This window comes from Aspergillus oryzae, chromosome 1 (assembly GCF_000184455.2).
Source record: "Aspergillus oryzae RIB40 DNA, chromosome 1".
In the NCBI taxonomy this organism is placed as follows: domain Eukaryota; kingdom Fungi; phylum Ascomycota; class Eurotiomycetes; order Eurotiales; family Aspergillaceae; genus Aspergillus; species Aspergillus oryzae.
Window position 1 is genome coordinate 192,104 of NC_036435.1, and position 21,139 is coordinate 213,242.

The 21,139-nt window shown below is 47.9% G+C and overlaps 4 protein-coding genes across 4 annotated transcripts; 2 read left to right on the forward strand and 2 right to left on the reverse strand.

Annotated features, from left to right (window-relative positions):
* Nucleotides 1–1,545: 1,545 nt before the first annotated feature.
* On the reverse strand, nucleotides 1,546–3,501 carry AO090009000068 (uncharacterized protein; the record flags this gene model as incomplete). Its single annotated transcript, XM_001816534.3, has 8 exons — nucleotides 1,546–1,764; nucleotides 1,838–2,245; nucleotides 2,341–2,604; nucleotides 2,660–2,918; nucleotides 2,968–3,092; nucleotides 3,153–3,199; nucleotides 3,258–3,304; nucleotides 3,356–3,501. The coding sequence occupies 8 exons, from the start codon at nucleotides 3,499–3,501 to the stop codon at nucleotides 1,546–1,548; spliced, it is 1,515 nt and encodes a 504-aa protein (XP_001816586.1).
* A 1,069-nt stretch (nucleotides 3,502–4,570) lies between these two features.
* On the reverse strand, nucleotides 4,571–5,791 carry AO090009000069 (uncharacterized protein; the record flags this gene model as incomplete). Its single annotated transcript, XM_001816535.3, has 1 exon — nucleotides 4,571–5,791. The coding sequence occupies one exon, from the start codon at nucleotides 5,789–5,791 to the stop codon at nucleotides 4,571–4,573; it is 1,221 nt and encodes a 406-aa protein (XP_001816587.3).
* Nucleotides 5,792–6,622: 831 nt separating this feature from the next.
* AO090009000070 (uncharacterized protein) lies at nucleotides 6,623–8,276 on the forward strand (the record flags this gene model as incomplete). The annotated part of the gene is made up of 2 exons (XM_001816536.3): nucleotides 6,623–8,025; nucleotides 8,099–8,276. 2 exons carry the CDS (start codon nucleotides 6,623–6,625, stop codon nucleotides 8,274–8,276), a joined length of 1,581 nt encoding a protein of 526 aa, XP_001816588.1.
* A 1,232-nt stretch (nucleotides 8,277–9,508) lies between these two features.
* On the forward strand, nucleotides 9,509–18,954 carry AO090009000071 (uncharacterized protein; the record flags this gene model as incomplete). Its single annotated transcript, XM_023237129.1, has 8 exons — nucleotides 9,509–10,660; nucleotides 10,741–10,864; nucleotides 10,933–11,045; nucleotides 11,103–11,538; nucleotides 11,596–15,182; nucleotides 15,239–16,417; nucleotides 16,474–18,561; nucleotides 18,769–18,954. 8 exons carry the CDS (start codon nucleotides 9,509–9,511, stop codon nucleotides 18,952–18,954), a joined length of 8,865 nt encoding a protein of 2,954 aa, XP_023088503.1.
* Between the last annotated feature and the right edge of the window lie 2,185 nt (nucleotides 18,955–21,139).

The following is a 21,139-nucleotide window of genomic DNA, read 5'->3' on the forward strand; positions in this document are numbered from 1 at the left end:
TTGTTCTTTATAGGATAGAGCTAACCGTTGCCCAGCCCTATGGGCAAAACAAGATCCTTCTTGTGGCTGAGGAACAAACGTCAACGACGCGCATTCTCCCGCCAACGGATCCACTCGAACGCCGATCCATCACAGACCAAGATTGTGGTGATCAGCATAGAATCTTCTATTCCGGTTAGTAGCACACGTATTCCTCATGGCATCCAGCAGTATACCGCTTAATCATCACGATTGGGTTGTTGTGGGGTGAACCAAATGCCAATGTTTCAGGAACAGGCATAGATAGTCGAAAGTATAACGGCGGCGATATGCCGAACTATTGACTCAGCTTGACCGGTGCTCGCCAATGTAGACTATAGCCTTGCGTATTTTCATGCCGCTAAAAAGCAAATATTGGGGCTAGAAGCATCCAAAATGATGCAACTATGGAGGAGGTTTATCCGGCTGAAGGAGCCCCGATTTATCATAAGAGGATCGGACCCGGTCGACTTTGTAGACATTCGTACCCAATTCCGATAGTTTCGGCTCGTATTTCTGACAAGGCTTCCATCATATTCCAGAATATGTTGTCTTTCAAGGCGCCCCTCTGGTTCGTTTCTTTGGCAGCAGTGGTCAGTACGGCTTCAGCTGCTCAGACGTTTGGCCTATATGCCTATGGCGAGAACGTGGGAGGACTTCCCCTTTACTACGTTGATGGTAAGCAGCACCAGATTCTATTCGTCTTGTGAGATCCAGTTAATAATGTACTAACAACACCTACAGGTAGCGCCGTCGTAAGCCCAAAGACCCCCGAAAATGGAACCGATGTAGCCCCAGTCGTTTGTATGTCGCCGTCTCCTATAACTATTCCAGTCAAGCTAACCGGCTCTTCAGTCAACAAGGATAGCGACAACGAGCTCATTGGAAATCCAAACACTACCAGCACTGCATCGGCTCCCGCTTTCACGGACGCATCGCTTTTTGTTCCTAGCGCTGACTCCAGTGACAAGGAGATGGGATTCACAAGCGATCCTTCCTCAAACCAAGTCACTAACAAGTTCGTCTGGTATGGGAACTTCCTCCTTGTGGAGAATGACTCTGGGGAGTACACCTCGTTGTTTTCTGTCAAGAAAAGCTCGTCGCACGATGAGGATGGAAGCTATGATCTGTACTGGAACGTCACGGACTCGGATGAAGAGGTCATCACTATTTCCATGAGGTCGGTTGCACCTTCCAATGCGTAGAGTTTTATCTACGTCGGACAAATGCGTGGCCGTCTGCTAGGCTGATAGTTGCTGTTGTGTGTGGATGATACTTGGACTGTCCTTCTCTCGTATATGTTCCAAGACTTCTTGCAATTCCCTTCTTTCCTAGCCTTTGTTTTGTATTGTCTTTCTCTTCTTATTACCAATTGCCCACCTTCCTTTGTGCTTAGATATAATATAGGCGTTGCCACTTTTGTAGGCGCTCCTATATATAACAATTTCTCACAACCGCTTTTCTACATCTAATGTATGTTTCCGTGAATGATGTTCATGTCTGCTTGACCTTCCAATGGCTGAAAGCCTACACAATGTATCTAAAGCTGCGGTTTTGGATATCCGTCTCATCGGCGTGGTCCAAGCCCTCATCGGTGTGCAGGTCAATCTCACGGGTTTCTTCCGGATTGATATGCACTCCCTGCTGCTTATCACGTCGCCTATTCTCCCACCCCAAGTAGACTCGAAACACAACCGCCGAGGCCATGGCTATAGCATAACAAATCACGATGGTGGTGTAGGCAGTCTATATATAGAGCGCCGCGTCAGCATTTCTTTCATCCCATCGAGAGTGGGCCCGATTATGACTTAGTACGTACAGGATAGTACGGTGCTTCCGAGTCCTTGAAAAACTGGGGGCCGATCAAGTTTCCAACACAGTACCCCACGAAGATCAATGCCGCAACGGTCGACTTTTTGGTGAATCCGGCCGTGTTACTCGCGTGGAGGGAAAGCATGAGGGGGAAAACTGGCGCGATCGCCGAAGACATCCAGTAACCGGCGAGCCGGGACAGCTTCTGTTCCGATGGAAGCAATTTGACCATCAGGATACCCGCGAGGGCCATAGCAAATATCATGATAATTGCAACTAGGCGGGACTTGCGGACGTTCGTGCAGAATATGGTCGCTAGTAAGACGACTACCAATTGAAATGCCGAAGCGGGAAGACCCATAAGAATGGTTTGGTATTTATCGTAGCCAAAACCAGCGATCAGGAGAGATTGAAACTTCTAGTTGTCAGCTTATCGTTTGAAGCACGAGCCTGATGATAAGCATCTGTAGTAGAAAACAGGGGTTGAATCCAAGCCTGGGATATACATACGCTAGTCGTGCCGCCATTTGGAACACAGATGACGAATGAGAAAATAAGTAACCACCATGTTTTAGGATCCGTAAAGGATTCAATGAATTGATCGCGGTCCCATTTCCTAGTCTGGGTTGTTCGTTGAAACTTCTTCGGTCGCAGTGAAGCAAATTCACGTTCAGAAGAAGAGAGGAAGTGTGCATTTGATGGAGAGTCTGGCAGGTAAAACCACAATACAACCGACCATGCCACGGTTATTAGGCCAAAAATAAGAAACAGCATCTACATAGTTGATAAGCTCATTTACGGATAGATTCGGGCGGAAGGGTAGGCAAACCTTCCATTGTGAGAAGTGGTCCTGATAATGCGCAATACCGTAAGCAATCAGCGACCCGATGATGCTGAAACTGGCATTTCCTGCGAACCAAAATGTGTGACGAGAGACGTGCTCTGGTGGTGTGTACCACATTCCAGTTATCAATGAGAAGCCTGGGCTGATAGCGCTCTCAAACACACCCAAGAAGGTTCGTAAGACCATCAGCCCGGCATAATTGTTAGCAACAGCGTGGAGAGTCAAGATAGCGCCCCAGAGGAAACTAGAGCTTCTCAGCGAGATGAATTCATCATCGAACAAGTTCAACCCACATGAGTAAGCTAAGGTATTTCCCCAGAGGGAACTTGACGAATCCAAGTGAAATTGGATACGAAGCCGCGAGATAGCCTATGTAAAAGATACTCGATGCCCAACTGTATTCTTGCCCGACAAGGTTCTTTCGGTGGTCAGTATAACTGCCAATATTTAACCGTCAAGGGGAGCAGTAATAACATACCAGATCCTCCTTTAAGCCTAGAATTGCACTGTAGGATAGACTTGTCTCTGTGGAGATTATAAGCGTCGCACGCCAACTGAATTAAGTGGATAATGCTGTACTGACTGTCCAGGAACTGAAGGCCGTAACTAATAATGAGGAGTGGCATCAAACTAATGATGTGAGTCAGGAAGGTCCACCATTAAATCACGAAGTTAACTCACTGAAGATCGATCTTCCTCACCAGTCTCTTTTCCTCTTCCGGGCCAAGTACATCAACCGATCCACGTTCTTTCTGTCCGTCGACAGTGTCCGAAGGCGCGGTACATTTTGTTTCCCGGTCAATACAAGATCGAGGCTTTTCCGCCATGACAAACGACAACGGCTGAGACCTAGTCTAGTGATCCCTTGTTCGCGATTGCTAAGGTGTGAAATTGACTGCAAACCAAAGTCAAGGTCAAGATGGGCGAGAGATAGAAGAGTTAAGATACCGGGTCGGGCACCCCGATTTTATACAAGAGAGTCGATAAGAACAGATACATTGAACCTAAGATGTCGTGGATAAGAAGTGACAGGCGAAGGAACTCGGTTCAAGCGTGGCCATTAGGTTGGGAGGTTCGTTGCCGGTAATCGACAGCCCCTTGCTTTCGGTGTGGAGATGATGCCCTACACTGATAATCAGGACGAGATGATTGGCTTGTTTAATCGACGGGAGAGGGCCGAGGTCGGGGCGAAGCGTCAGTGGCGGACCTCCCGACTCCGGCTTTTAAAAGACTGTCTCCACCCCCGCAAATTGCGGGCAACCCCCAGCTTGTTGACCTTCACCACAAAGAGATCTTTCCAGTCGAAAAGACCTCTCGTGACAGACTACCGAGTGTCAATCGAACGGCATTAGCCAACCATACGAGGGATACGTTCATTGAGGACGCCAAGACTGCAGGGATGCCAGGAGAAAGGCGGGAAAGGAAAAGGCAAACCGCTGCAGCCAAACAGTCTTATCCCAGTTCACCATCAACTATTCGTCGGACGGCGTGCATGGTAACTGGAGAGTGTCTCTTTGCTTCCTGCACGAGCTGAAAAATTCTTCTAAGTGCGGGGTCTGAAAGATGGGTTATGATCCACCCTCGATGCACAGGATCGCGTGTCTCAACTCCCCCGATGAACAGAGACCACTGAAACCTTTCCAGCAATTGGATGGGCCCGAGGGCCACTGCACTGTATGCAGCAGTGACCAATGAGCTGAGAGCGCAGCTGACTTCTTCCGGAACAGGGTCAGTGCCGAAGGCCGATTCACAGCTCCGGTGAAGGTAGATTTGCAGAGCATAAAAAAACGTCACAGTAACACACTCCATTAAAGACACAGGACAAGTGCTCAGTGGTTCGCTATTTGCGACCAGCGAAAAGATACAAGAGTATTCCTATTTTGGATCAGTCAAATCCTACGACACAAAATTTGTATGCGCGACCGTATGTACCTTTTTCAGCTCATCTAGGTGTTGCTTTAACCTTCGTTCGTCACCATACCGGTGTAGATTCCCGGTTTGGCTGTAAATATTGATTTCATGGTGGATGGTAATGAGCATGAAATAAAGCTCCAATATAGCTGCTTCGTGGACCTCTGGCAAGCTGTCACTAGTAAGCCCGTTCTCTTCGGGAAACAAAAGAAATGCGGTCCGCGAGAGCCTCCAGATTTTACGCCTCTTCGAGTAGTCATCATTAACAAATGTAGCGAAGGAGCCACCGCATCCGAAGAAGGAGCAGAAGCCATCGCGATCGTATAGGTATGTGAAGATGCGCGCGAGAAGGACTTGATCTGGAATTAACAATCCAGCAGCGAAAGTCTCCGAGAAGACATTCACGTCATCATTAGTACACAACTCATCAACCTTATAAGTCCTCACATAGTCCACTACTGTTCGACTTAGTTCTCGCAGCTTTTGTGGGGCGGGTTGGTCGCGCCGCATCCAGAACATATACATATACAAAAAGGAGAGCATCATGTTCACGTGGTCAGTAGGCCCCCGCGGAGTTGAAGCATACCGAAGCAACTTTGTACCTTGGTCGAAGTGCAGATAAGACTTTTGGGGTAGAACGAGCCCATTGTCATAGTACAGTGATAATTCACTATGAGCGACGGCGAGGAGGAAGTGGAGCGCCATTTTCTTGTCGACAACATAGTCAACAAAAAGAGATTGGGCAGATTGGGCAGGGGTACGTGTTGACTTCAGTGGCCCAAATATAGTCCGATGGAAAGACAATGCATGCATATCATCGACGTCATGTGTTGGGATGCCATGCGTGTAGTTCATCAATAGCAGAGGCATAGGGTCCAACAGGTTGATTGGAGGGCAATAGTGTAGCACGCGGTATTCTTCTTGGAGACCAGCTTGGCGCCCCAATCTAGTATTCGGAGGACTTGGTGTTGACTCTTCATCGACTTGTTGTTCTGGTGTGAGTAACGGCGAAGGGCTTACCACCGGCCCAATGATGGAAGAGTCTCTATAACTGAGAGACGACAAAGACGAGGAAATACTCATTTCTGGCGCGAATACCTGTTCCCTAGAGTGTACACTAGTACTTCTCGCTTCATGTCTGTCTTCGTTTGTCTTCGATGAACCCAGCCCGCCGCTTTCTAGGGAGGCCGGACTAATGCTAGACATCTCCCCTGGCTGACAAGGTAGCTTTGAGTTCGGTAAGATAGGTGGAGGAGTCCATAACTCGCTATCCCTATGTTTTATTGGGCCAAACCCCCTCCGTCTCGAAGACAAAGGAGGTCGTGGGGGAGCCCATTCGCACTCCAACTGAAGACGCACACATCGACCGCAGATAGGACGCTGTTCATCACACTTGACTCTCTTACCAACACAGGTTCGGCAGCCTCATCGTAGGAATCATGTCAGTATTTCTAAAAAGAAAGTGCTGGTCTCCATCACGGAAAGTATTGATTGCTCACCATCCTTCGAGCGTTTGCCGCGCTCTACGCGTTTCCGACGGGGTCGAACGGCATCACGCTGATCCATTGAGCCTAGGAAGATATTCTACTCTGCATACTGGTATTGTTTAACTTCCGTTGAAGCTCTTATCGTTATTGGGTGGAGGAGATAAGGAGTGACTCGCCATGCAGGTATTTTGATTAATTCTTAAAACCGCCCTCCACATATTTTATCTCCCCCGTGCCGGTCGATTAAACGGACCAATCATATCACCTCCTCGTCACCTATCACACCTTACCGCAGCGCAACGAGTCGCGAGATCTTTTTCCATTAGTTGAACGAAGACTTGATCTTTTGCCCTATCATTTATTTTTATTTATTTCTCAGAGTTTCCATTCGCTATTATATATACTTTCCGTTATTTTCGTTAATGTCTTATGTACCTCAATATTAAGATTTCATCACTCCAGTTCGATTTGTAGTATACGTCAATAATATATTTTGAGATCCCGCATCTACCATTCGCGGAAAAAACCTCAAAAGACCACTAAAAGCATCATGGGAAATGTACTTTCGGGTTACCAGTCAGCTGAATGCGAAGTCGAATTGTTCAACAATGCCGGAAAAATTCGCGGCCTCCAATTTGACAGCAAATCTCGACGATACGCTGACATTCCTTACGCTTTACCACCGACTGGTGATTATCGTTGGCGAAAACCACGACCATTGCCAGAGTCTTTCTCATACTCGTCTCCGGATGGAACCCCATACGATGCGACAAAGTTCGGAAAGGTCTGCTTACAATCCAGTTACTCCGCCTCTGTGAAGAAACAACTTCCGCAACATATCTTTGGAGAGGACTGCTTGCGCCTGAATATATGGACTCCGGTCGGAAAGCCCAACGAGACGAATCCGAAATGGCCGGTGATGATCTGGTTCCATGGCGGATGGTTCCAGATCGGTGACCCTAGTCAGGAAGAGTCGATGGACCCGACCGAACTTATCTCCACAGGTCAGTTGAATGCTGTCTTTGTCGCGGTGGGTTACCGTCTGAATGTGTTTGGATTCCTGGCGGGTGAAGTATTGAGAGAAGAATCCGGCGGACAAGAAGTGGGCAATTACGGCCTTTGGGATCAGCGACTCGCAATGGAGTGGGTCTATAAAAACATCTCAGCCTTTGGCGGGGACCCAGAAAACATTACTTTGTCGGGACGCAGCGCGGGCGCATACGCCGTTCAGGCACAGACCTTGTATGATTTTCGGGGATCGATGGACGAGTCGGCTCGAAGTCATTTCCGACGGCTTGTGATGTATTCTAACGCGATCCCGACTCAACCCAAAACGCCGGAAGACTGTCAACCCCAGTTTGACGAGTTGTGCGAGCACTTTAAGATATCACCAGAAATACCAGGGCCCGAAAAGCTCCAGAGGCTGCGCCAGATTGATGCCGAGGAGTTGTGCGATGCGGTCATGAAACTGAAGCATCACACGTTCCGACCTGTTACTGATGGTGTTTTCATCCACCCTGGCATCTTTGAATACTATCGGGATGGATCATTCGCAAATGAGTTCAAGAGACGTCACCTGCGTTTATTGATCGGAGAGGTGCTGAACGAGGAAACATTATACGCCGTGACTAATGGCCCACAGGCCAACAGAGAGTCGCTGGAGCTCCAGGTTTCCAATTATTATTCACCATCGACGACATCTCGATTGCTGCAGCATTACCCTCTTCCTGACTCCGACCGAAAGGAAGATTGGGAAGGTGTGTTTGGACGAATCATCTCCGATGGTCAGGTCCGGGCTCCGTCGCGGTTCTTGGTCCATAACTTACTACAACATGGGGTGGATATTAAGGATGTGTGGCGGTATCTTATTGCATACCGCATGTCGTTCATTACCGAAAAGGTAGCCCCTGCTGCGTTTGGAGTGAGCCACGCCATGGATAGACCAATATGGAAGTGAGTATAAGGCATAACAGATCCCCCGGTCTTCGTTTCCAGACGCACATTTTTCTAAACGTTATTTATCTAGTTACTCAGTGATGCATGGCCCGAATCCTGCTGAGCGGCAGCTAATGGACAATTGGATTCACGATTTGGTTGCTTTCGTCAACGGAGACAATGACCACTCCTACGGCACGAAGGAATGTGACGAGTATAAGGTCATGACGCCGGATGGCAACATTGAAATCCAGAAAGATCCACGTTGAGATGAACTGCTGAATTTGATGGATGTGTTCTCTGGCTTTTCATGCGAGAATTAAATTACCCGTGTGTCTAGTCAATAATGCAGTGCATATCGTGAAGGCTTCTTTGCAACTTTTGTGCAAAATGTTCGTAGTGGTTACTTATTTGGAAATACCTATTACGAAGTGCGCCACATGTCCCGTTTAGTATAGGCTCTTAACCTTCATATACAGGTTATATGTACTAAATTTCGTAGATTTAAGACAGTAGCCTTAGCCGAGAGTGATATAACTTACCAACATAATGGCTACCAAGGGAGGTCCAGATATACTCAGTATGTTAGGAGGAACAAGACAAGTGATCTCAAACACACCTCCGAGTATCATGTATATTGAGTAGGGATACAGCACATACTTCAAGGGCATGCTACGATGCATGCAAAGGGTATACAACCCACCCTTGTCCACCTTGTCGAAGCGGAGTGTAGATTGCTTTCGTAATGTCCAGATAAATTCAGATGTATCCGGTTCCATTGAACGTTACTCAGTGACCACATATAATTCTGTGTGTTGTAGTACCTGTGCTCGTGCCACGAGAACGGTATATCCTTTCGATAGAAAGTAGCCGTACCAGGAGGTCGAAATATCCCGACGTAGTCACCGGCACTTAAAGTAAGATGACCGGGGATTGAAGGGTTTCTCGGGGGATTAAGCATATGCGATAATCTCTGAGGCTAAGCCATGGCTATTCTGGCCAGACCCGCCCAGTCAGATAGGATAATAGGTATATTGCAGGTGCTTGGAAGACCGACGTTGTATCCTGGTCTACATAGGAGTTGCACTCCCTGCTCTCGTGCATATTTGTTGCACGGCCTATCTATAAGGCATGGCATCTAGATTGTGTGTGTGGATTAATGGAGGAAAAAGCATATTTGCGGGTTGTAGCATGAAGGCACCAGGTAACAGCTGGAGAAGCTGGGCGGAACATCCGCCGAGAACCAACCACAATATATGGAGGCTTCCACGCATAGAGAATATACCGCACGTCTTCTAATATGTATGACGTGATGGGGCTGATGAGAGGTTGTATCGAAATTGCTCATTTACATAGTATAAAGTACCTATGACCTATTAGTTAAGGGAATATACCCCTCTTTTGTTATAGCTTCGCCTCTCTACGATTGTTCTGTTTCAGTAACCGTTGGTAAATAACTCCCAGAAGAGTCAGCCTTTTTTGTCTAGATACTTCTGCAAGTATGGAACAATGCTGTAGCAATTTAGCATTTCCAGAAGCCGCAGAAGTTAAAGAACCCAACTCAGTCCGCAGGCCGGCTCCAGTCCGGTTGAACAGGGACAAAGTGACGGAGTACGTTGCCGACAATGTCAGGGAAGACCCGGTCCCCTTCCCTATCGCCATTGTGGGGATGGGAATGAGGCTTCCTGGTGGAGTAAGCTCTGGAAGAGAATTCTGGGATTTTCTTGTCAACAAGCGCGATGGCCTATGTAGGGTCCCCGAAACGAGGTACAACGTCGATGCATTCTACGACGAGGCCCGCGAAGGTGCCGTCCGGACGAAACATGGCTACTTCTTAGAGCAAGATATTGCGCAAGTAGACGTCGGGTTCTTCGGTATAAGTAAACTTGAAGCGGAAAAGCTTGATCCCCAACAGCGACTACTGCTGGAAGTAGTCTGGGAATGCATGGAAAATGCCGGCCAGACGAACTGGCAGGGTACGAATATTGGATGCTTCGTTGGCGTCTTTGGGGAAGATTGGTTGGATCTCTTGAGCAAGGATACACAGCAACACGATAGATATCGGGTCATGAGCGCTGGTGATTTTGCGTTGTCGAACCGGCTTTCATACGAATATGACTTGACAGGACCCAGCGTCACAGTTCGAACAGGTTGCTCGTCGTCCATGGTTGGTTTACACGAAGCGTGCCAAGCAATTTACACCGGGGATTGCTCATCTGCCATTGTTGCTGGGACAAGTCTTATCATGAGCCCGACCATGACGACAACAATGTCAGAAAACTTAGTTCTCTCGTCCAGCGGAATCTGCAGAACATTTGATGCTGCAGCTGATGGGTACGGAAGAGGCGAAGCAATTAATGCAGTATATATCAAGCCACTGGATGATGCACTAGCCAATGCTGACCCAATACGTGCCATTATACGGTCAACGGCGGTCAACTGTGACGGTAAAACACCCAGCATTACCACCCCCGGTTCCAAAGCGCAAGAGAGATTGATTAGACGAGCGTATAAAAAGGCCCACATCGAAGGTGATGATATTCTGAAGACAGCGTTTTTCGAATGTCATGGAACAGGTACCATAGCTGGAGATACCGCAGAAACAACCGGCGTGGCCAACATATTTGGTGAGAAGGGAATATACATCGGAGCCGTACGTTATTGTTGCTGTTTTAATTCAGTTCAGGTTCTTTGATTGTTTTGAAGACCGCGACCGCTGCTAATCCCAAACAGGTTAAGCCCAATGTCGGTCATTCAGAAGGCGCGTCGGGAATCACGAGCATCATCAAGTGCGTCTTGGCACTAGAGAATAAGATCATTCCTCCCAACGTGCACTTTCAGACACCGAATCCTAAGAGTGGGTGCTACATGGCGTTCTCTGGACGGATATGCATTATACTCACTCGTTGGGTTCTTGATATATAGTTCCCTTCGAGAGTGCCAAGCTGCAAGTGCCTGTGGAGCCAACACCGTGGCCGGCCGATAGGAAGGAGAGGATCAGCGTCAATTCATTCGGCATTGGGGGAACCAACGCTCATGTACGCATGCATACCTGGGAATGTTGCATCAGAGATCTGGCATACTAAATCTGTCAGGTTATACTAGATTCTGCATCTTCCGTACTGCGCAAAATAAGTCCAGAAGCACGATTGGCCTCTGAGCCAGACTATCAGCTCTTGGTTCTCTCGGCAAAGGAAAAGAAGTCGTTAGATGGGCAAATCGAAAGGATAACGAGGTATATCGAAGCTAATACATCATGTTTGAATGATTTGGCTTTCACCCTTGCGCGAAGACGAGATCACCTGCCTTACAGAGCTTTTGCTGTAACTGACAAGGATGGATCTCTTCCGACATTTCAAAAGGCGCAATCCACGGTTCCATGCCCAGTATTCGTATTCACTGGCCAAGGGGCCCAGTGGCCCACTATGGGAATGGGCCTTATGGGTAGATTCCCAAAATTCCGCGAAGATATTCACCAGATGGACAAGATCTTGACGGAGCTCAGGGAAGCGCCTCCTTGGAGTATTGAAGGTATGCCATTCCCGGTATTTTAAACTGCGAACCCTCATTCCCACTGACCAAGGCCAGAGGAACTCTCTAAAGATGAGGCGGTTAGTCGAGTGGGACATGCTGAATTTGCCCAACCCCTCTGCACAGCGATTCAGATTGCTCTCGTCAATATGCTACGGGAGTGGGGTATCGTTCCATACGCGGTGGTGGGCCATTCAAGTGGTGAAATAGCTGCAGCATATGCGTCTGGGGCTATATCTGCTCGTGTAGCCATTATACTGTCATATTTTCGCGGCCAAGCGGTAAAGTTTTTGTCCACCAGTCATGCCGGTGCAATGGCTGCTGTTGGTATTAGCCCAGACACTGCTCGCGCGTTCTTGGAAGAGGGCGTCACTGTTGCATGTGAAAATAGTCCAGTTAGCGTCACACTATCAGGGGACAAGGAAGCCTTGGACCGTGTTCTCAACAGAATTCGCAAGGATGATGAGAATGCAATGTGCAAGCGTCTTCGGGTGGATGTTGCCTACCATTCACACCATATGCTGCGGACCAGACAAACTTACGAGTCACTGATATCACCATATGTTTGTCACAATAGCTCCATGGTCCCGCTTTATTCGAGTGTAATCTCAACGCCTATTACTGAACCGAGCAGACTTGATACCATGTATTGGTCCCAGAACTTGTCATCTCCCGTTTTGTTTAGGACCGCAGTGCAGGGTCTCCTGGATGACAACGGGCCGGTAAAGTTATTTCTCGAGATTGGTCCGCACTCTACCCTTGCTGGTCCCCTGAGGCAAATATTCCAAGCACAAACTAGCAAGAACAGAGCTGCCTTATATGTTCCTACATTATGCAGAGGAACTGAAGAGTGGCAAAGCCTACTGGCGACAGCCGGCCATATGTTTACGCATAGCATTCCTATAGACCTTAGCAACATTATTCCTAATGGCGCGGCTCTACGTGACCTCCCCCCTTATTTCTGGAAGCATGGTGAGAGATTTTGGAATGAGTCACGTCTGGCAAACCATTGGAGACTACGGCAAGAACCTCACCATGAGCTTTTGGGCTCTCGGGTGCTTGAGTCATCCAGTGTTGAACCGTCATGGAGGAATATCCTGCATATAGACCAGGTGCCTTGGCTTGGAGACCATAAAATTGGCAAGGATGTGGTTTTCCCCTGTGCAGGTTATGTTGCAATGGTGGGCGAAGCAATTCGCCAGATAACCGAGTTAACTGAATACTCAGTGAGAAATGTGTTTATGCGCGCTGCATTAACACTAGAGACATCAATTGCAACGGAGATTATTACAAGTCTCCGACCAGCGAGGCTTGCCGATAATATTGATTCTGTATGGTATGACTTTACAATATCCGCCTATCAGAACTCCACGTGGAAAAAGCACTGTATTGGTCAAGTGAGGCCTACGTCGGACCAGACATTCAAGGCAAAAAGGATCACACCATACCCTAGACTGGTCAGATCTGAGAAGTGGTACAACGCCTTAGAAAAACGTGGGTTAGAATACGGTCCCCAGTTCAGAGGACTCGAGCAAATCTCGGCCAGTCCGTCAAGTTATCAAGCTGCCGCCACGTTGCAGGATGATGAAAGCTTGTACGTGAGTCACTATTCACTACACCCGATTATCATAGACGAGAGCCTTCAACTGCTCAGCGTGGCGGCAACCCATGGTATCCCTCGCCGAATGACCCGTTTGGCAATTCCGACGGCTATTGAAGAGCTTTATGTAGGCAACGGAAGAGGAACAATGTCACTCAATGTCTCCTGTGACACCTCGGGAGGCATGATGCGTGGAAATGCGGTGCTTGTTTCCGACGACCAAGTGGTACTCTCCCTGCATCATGGCATTTTTTTCAGCATTCAAGACCCTGATATAGGCAATCCCCAGCTTCCAGTAGCTGCGACAATTCACTGGGGTCCTCACATCGATTTTGTACCTGCTGAAAAATTGTTTTCTTCATCACAGAACTTCTTGGAGGGTCGCCGTAGAGTCGTCAGGCTAGTTGGCCTTTATGGCGTGGAATACTATTATCAGACAAGGTCCTCCCAGCCCACACAGGCACATTTGAGTAAATGGCTATCCTGGATAACGTCTAACTATAAATACATGCGTGACAACGCACCTGTGCTAGTGCCGGAGCTGAGAGACATCTGTTCCCTGAGCCCGGCGGAACGCGCTGCGGAGATCGAGGGTCTTAAATCCATGCAGCCACAGGATTTCGGCTATCCATTTTATGTCTTGTGCAGTCGGATTCTCGGTTCAATCCACAAGCTTTTGGGGGGGCAGCTGGAACCTATTGATCTTCTGGTAGAGGATGGTGCGCTCAAATATTTCTACGAGCAATCCGCCCTGAACGGATCCTGGCACGAATTTGCCTCCTTGCTTGGGCATTCCTATCCACAACTACGAGTGCTAGAAGTAGGAGGTGGTACTGGGGGGGATACCCTGATTGCCTTGAAGGGTTTCACAATGGACCACAGCAATAGGCTATATTCCACATATACATTTACAGATATATCTCCTGGATTCCTTCTAGAAGCAAAGGAAAGGTATAAGTCTTATCCGGCCATGGAATACGCTACCCTCGATATCAGCCGCGATCCTGTTGAGCAAGGTTTCGAGCCTGAAAGCTATGATTTGATTATTGCGGCCAACGTGATACATGCAACCCCGAGAATATCGGAAACGCTGCGAAATGTCCGCAGGTTGCTTGTGCCCGGTGGTCGTCTTTTACTGATCGAACTGGCCTGTACCATCCCAATTATCGACTATATCATGGGTATCCTGCCGGGTTGGTGGCTGGGTGAGGGCGATGGGCGAGAAGAGCGGCCGTATATGTCCGTGGACAAATGGCATGACAAGCTGTTGGACGCTGGATTTACGGGCGTGGAGGCTTTTAGGTATGATAACGAACCGCCGTATCATCTGAATGCACAAATCCTGTCAAGGGTGCCTAGTGCCAAGTCACCCGAAAAAGGAGAGGTCTCCCTTCTCTATCTCACTGAGATTCACGACTGGGCCCGAGAGCTCGCGAGAGACCTTGAAAAGGCGGGGTACTCAGTCCACTGGTGCACATTAAAGCAAGTTCCGTCATCTGGTGCAAACATAATCTCAGTAATTGACCTTGAGGGTCCCTTTTTTCATGAACTCTCGCCAGCCGACTTCGAAAGCTTCCAATCGTATGTTTCGCGCTTGGCAGATCGTCATCTGCTATGGGTTACGCGGTTTGTTCAAATGGAGTGTGACGATCCTAGATACGCGTTAGTGTTAGGCTTAGCTCGGACTATTCGACATGAGATTATGCCTCAGTTTGCTACCATCGAGATCGACCAAGTGGAGAGGGCCTCCCTCCAACCTGTGGTTCAGGTATTTGAGCGACTTCTGTCTCAGCTGGATGATCCTGGTGCGGCACCAGAATATGAATTCGCTGTCCGAGAGGGGAGTGTACACACTCCGCGGTTCCAGTTTAATTCGTTTGAGGAACAAGTCGGGGCAGGAGAGAGCCAAGGCCCGAGAATGCTGGATATTGAGGCCTACGCGATGCTTGATTCGCTAACGTGGACCTGTGCAGATATGACGTCAAATGACCTGGAGAAGGAGGAAGTTGAAGTTGACATAAAATATGTTGGTCTGAACTTTAGGGTGAGAATTACGTGCTATGAAACTCGTGCATATAGTAATCAATCTAACATTGATAGGATCTGATGGTTGTGATGGGCCTCATGGGGGATATGGCCCAGGTCGGCTTGGAAGCTAGTGGAATTGTGCGACGAGTGGGATCCGCTGTCCACCAGTTTTCACCCGGCGACAGGATCATGATCTCTCATCTTGGCCTCATGTGTACCCGAACGGTTGTACGGACAGAACGATGCGTCCAAATTCCTGACAACATTTCACTGGAGGATGCTGCCACAATACCTTGTGTCTATGCAACTGTGGTCTACTCTCTCATAACCGTCGGCGGCCTCAAACGAGGGCAATCGGTTCTGATCCATTCTGCGTGTGGTGGGGTGGGTCTGGCTGCGGTACAGCTATGTCAGCTAATCGGAGCTGTGATCTACGCGACAGTTGGAAGTGAAGACAAGGCTCGGCATCTTGTAGACAACTTCAAGATCCCCGCTGATCATATATTTGACTCTAGAAGTTCGTCTTTCCTTCAAGGTGTATTGCGGAAGACCGATGGGCGCGGTGTCGATTTAGTGCTCAACTCTCTATCCGGTGACCTACTCCATGCATCTTGGCAATGTGTTGCGAAGCTCGGTAAAATGCTCGAACTGGGGAAAAGAGACTTTCTGGGACATGGCCTCTTGGAGATGGACAGGTTCCTTGATAATCGGTCATTCATTGGAATTGACCTCCTCCAGGTTCTCGATGAGAATATTGGTGTCCTGCAAGAAATGATTGGATGTGTCATGGAATACTTCCAAGAAGGAAAGGCGGGTCCCATCAACCCAGTTACTGTGTTCGATGCTGCCAATGTAGTAAAGGCTTTCCGGTATATGCAAAGCGGACAGCACATGGGGAAGATTATCGTCAAAATGCCAGACCTCCCTTTGGCTCTTCCGGTTGCCCGCGTTCACGAAATGGCCGCATATTTCCCCGCAAACGCGTCGTACCTTCTTGTCGGTGGTCTTGGAGGCCTCGGTCGTGCCGTTGCTACCTGGATGGTTGAGAAGGGAGCCCGGCATTTAGTCTTCCTTTCAAGAACTGGTGCAAATACTTTCGAAAGTAGCTCTTTTATAAAGACCTTGGAATGCCAGGGCTGCGATGCAATTACTGTTGTGGGCAACGTAGGATATATTGATGACGTTCAGCGTGCAGTTTCCGCGGCCAAAACGCCAATTGCAGGGGTCATTCAACTGTCGATGGTTTTAAAGGTATCTCAAATTGACTGCATTAGACTACAGATTGACTGATGATTTCTATCCCACAGGATCAAAGTTTGCACAATATGGTTCACGAAGAATGGGTAGCAGCGTTGTATCCCAAGGTTAAAGGAACATGGAACCTTCATCACGTGCTGAAGGATAAGCCATTGGACTTCTTCCTTCTAATGGGTTCAATGGCTGGTATCATTGGATGGCCTGGCCAAGCCAACTATGGCGCAGCGAATGCCTTTTTAGACGCTTTTGTAAAATATCGACAATCGCTGCACCTGCCAGCTCATGCGATTGACCTCGGCCTCATGGGGGACATTGGCTACGCTTCAGAGGCCTCCCTCGTGCCGACTTTAGAAGCGTCGCAATCCAATTCGTTACGAGTGCTTGACGAGCGGCAATTCCTTTGGGCAGTCGAGGTTGCGGTATTAGCGCAACGATTTCAATGCCCAAATCAGGTCGTTGTCGGGCTCGGAACTACCAGGACTCTATCTTCCGCAGACTTTGCATCGAACTGGATAAAAGAGGCCAGGTTCGGTATTTGGAAGAACATAATTGCCACCATGGAACAACCCGCAGAGGCCTCCAGAGCTGATGAGCTCAGGGAACATATGGAAGCGATCAAGAACAACCCGTCACTTCTAGATCGGCCGGAGACGGAGGAACGGATTGTTATTGAACTTGGAAGATTAATCGCGTCCTACACATCGCGACCGGAAGATATGACTATAGAGGAATTGTCCAATATTCCAATCGATTCATTGATGACATTCGAGATTCGCACTTGGTTTCGCCGCCATGCAGGAATTGAGATTACGTTAGTAGAGGTCTCAAACTCAGGGACTGTCGGTGGGCTGGGTAAGATCGCTGTTCAGAAGCTGCGCGACAAGCACACGTGCAAGGGTCACAAAGGCAGTGAAAGCCAGGATGGTGACTCTGACGGATCTGAGAAAGAGCCGAGTTACCATGATGACTTAACGCTTGCTAAAACAATGCGACCCATTTCTAATAACATTCCGGATTGGACCTCTGAGTCTGAGGGAAATGTCTTCTTTACTGGTGCAACTGGCTTCCTTGGTGCCTTCCTGCTGTCGGAACTTATCGCCCTACCACACATCAAGCAAATTGCATGCTTGGTTCGGGCAAATACATCCGACATGGGCCATACAAGGATTAAACAAACCTTTGCCAATTACGGGCTTCCAGTCGACTTTAGATCCAAGGTTATCGCAATTCCTGGCGATGTGACCAAAAGAAATCTCGGTCTACGGCCAGAAACCTTCAGTCACCTGGCGCAGTGGTCGAGTGTGATCTTTCATTTTGCAGGGTATGCCAATTACACCTTGCCTTACTCTGTTCACAGGGGCCCAAATGTCCTTGGGCTCCTCGAGACCCTTCGGCTTGCCAATACCGAGCGATTGAAGCCTATCCATTATTGCTCTAGTATCTCCGCGTGCGGTATCAGCGAAAACCTCATTGGCCCCGTCCCAGAGGATGTCCGACCTCGCCCCGAGTCTCAGAATGTGGCACAAAGTATTGGCTATACGCAAAGCAAGTTTGTCGCAGAAAGTATTGTCTGGGACGCCATTGAGAATGGTTTCGCCATAGCCATATACCGACCATCACTTGTTACTGGGCACAGTCGTACAGGCGTATGTAAGAAGGAGGATATAATTAACAGACTTCTGTCTAACTGTATTCGGCTTGGGTGTTATCCTCATCCACCCCAGCAGCGGTTCCACTTTATTCCGGTAGACTTTGCTTGTTCGGCGGTATCCCGGATCTCATTAAACAGGTCTAGCTTTGGCCATGCTTTCAATATCACCCAGCCAGACCAAGACAAGGTCATAACCCTCGGAGAGGTCTACACTATCTTGAACAACTATTCCCCTACTCCTCTCGTTTCCATTCCTACCGCCGAATTTATTAAAAGGCTAACCAAGAAACGAGACTCACTGATTAAAGTGTCCAGTTCCATTCTGGCGGAGAGACTCGCCGGGCACAGGATTTGGTGGGATGATTGGGAGTATATGGCTGCTTATAGCACGGAGAACCTCCGCCGAGCGATGACTGATCACCCAGATATTATAGGACTCAAGCCTGTTCCCGAGCTGCTCAAGGTCTACTATAACTTTTGGTCGAGAGTTGATTGATATTACTTCTATACGAGATGGAGGAGATGTCGACCGATGTGATCGTGGGTCTAAGACAGCTATACCTTGGTAAGGCTCACTAGCTTCCTCGCCTACATTTTGCGCAAGGGTATCTGTTGTCACTAATGCGTATTAAAACCAGGAACTGCTTCTGACGAGCTGTTTGACATTGCTGTAACTCTCACGCTCATTAACAAGGCACAGATGGCCGGGAAGCTGGGTCGATCTATCACTAGGAGACTCAAAGCCAACTACCTCGAAAACAAGCCGCAAGGAAATTCCGCGAAATACGCCACTTTGCACGACAGAGGGCGATGGGTATGGTGTGAAGCGCCGGATCTTTGTAATCCTGTATATAAGAACAGTACCAAACGAGCACCATGAGGCTGGTGTTTTAAACGTTTATAGAGATAATAGTACCGTGTTGTTAGTAAGTATAGGCATATAGAGGTATTTCACATAATTACTCCGTGACTATAATTCTGTAAATCATTATTGTACAGATTATTAAACCATACCTCTGTAATATTCCTATGTCTCCGTAAATCGGTTACAGTTTCAGCGTCCCAACCCCACCCAGCCTTGTGAAGTGCATTTAGCGACGACCAAGATTACTCATTTCTTGACCATACCCGTTTACGACGGACGTACCCATACTGTATACTGCACCCAAATTCCACACATGCCTCGTCTCTGACCGCCAGTGGACAAGCTTTTACTCTGGTTCTAGACATATCTTACCGCATAAAGCTACCTGATCAAGCCGTATATGTCATAGCTACTGTGAACCCATCAGACTACTAAGCATTGGAGCTTAAATAACTTCCACGCCTGGTGAAGGAGCAGAGAGTATTATTTTTATGTTTGTATCTCAGTGATTACGCTTGGATATAATACAAGCTACTCAATTAATCCGTAAATCTGCATCCCTAAGAATAGAAAGTCCCTTCACTGCGATCTTTGTGGTCAAATAGAGCACTTGTAGATTGTTATCATCTATCGATTGATCAAGAGATCGACCCGCGCATAGTCCAAATCTGCCTCAGTGGCTTGGTCGATAGTACCCAAAACTTAACTACTTGCTGTAGACCCTTGAAGCGCTTTGATCCAATGAATCATGTTTGGTGGCCGCTTTGTCTTATAAATTCTGTCCCCATCCCAGAGCTATAGTAGGTTTCTCCGGGAAGCCCGTTCTCCCTTCCTATATACCATTAACTATTCCGTTCAAAGCAGTCAAAAGTATGGTGAACATCATTATCCCTTTAAGCATTTACTCTCTCATCTTTGCCCTAGAGGCTAATTGTGCGTTACGTGTTTCTTACCCTTTTGACATGCGACACAAATATGTTCCCGTCTATAATCAATGCTAACAAAAGTCTTTGCGAAATCTTCAGCTATGGCCGGTGCCGAAAAGCCCTTGCTACGACGGGATCTTGAGTGTGATCTCTGCAAACGTGTGATTGGGGTAGCCAATAGGGAATTTAAAGGCAACCGTGCTGAGGAGCCTATCATACAAGCTCTGGAAAACGTTTGCAAGTTTGTTCCGGGGAAGGAGAGATCAAAAGGCGATGAATTTGTTGAACAGCACACCAATGAGTTGATCTCTATAATGGCTGAACAGGTAGACCCCAGTAGGGTGTGTGCCCTTCTAGGAGTTTGCTTAATCTAGAGCTGGGCAATAGAGTACTGGATATGCTGCTGGTTATCTTCGGATCAACCCCTGGGGAATTAGGAATGCTGTACCTTCGAGATTGGTTGTTGATTACAGTGACCTCAGGTTCATCATTCTTATGTGTTTACATGTACAGTGGCCGTTCAAAAGTACTTCAATAAAAAGATCCGGATGATTCAGCCATCGCTCCTGACGATCATAACTCTGGTTATATGCAAGATACTTAAGTTAGTAGGAGGATTGTGTGTTTAGAAGACTCAGATGAAGCAACCAAAGCACGGAAAGATTGCAGATAGTTCAAAGAATTCAAACCCTCATCCAATCGTTTAATGCCCGCCACCTTGGTGTACGAGAAATACCGATTTGTTGTCGATAGGATCTATAAAAACTACTAGATCAACTTCTTCTCTTCTTCTACCAGCTTCATTGGCTTTGACTCGCGCATTTCCAGATATCTTCATGGGAGGGGAGACGAAGCCGCAACTCCCAGGCAGCTAGTATAGGCTGTGTGTCAAACAATATCCACTGGAAACATTCAAGCACTATTTTTTCGTAACTGTGAGCTAACTGTCCAATATTTAGGCAATAGTGGCTTGAGCGCTACTCACTCCATGTTGAATACACCAACCGCCGCCAAGACTCTTGCTTAACCCAAGCCTTCCACGTATCTCTGCAACTGTCGTCATCGAGGCCAGACCTCGCATTGAATATCGAGCTGGTCTGAGCCATGTGGAGGCGGCAGAGTGTGGTGAGAATGTTCCTCTGGTACTGGAGCTTCAAGAATTCCTCTCTTGTACCATGAAACATCTGGCATAAGTTGAGGAGAAAAATGCCTTGAGCCAAGGGGAGGTCTCCGTTCAGAAGGCTATTATCAGTTATCTGAGCCGTATCAGTACG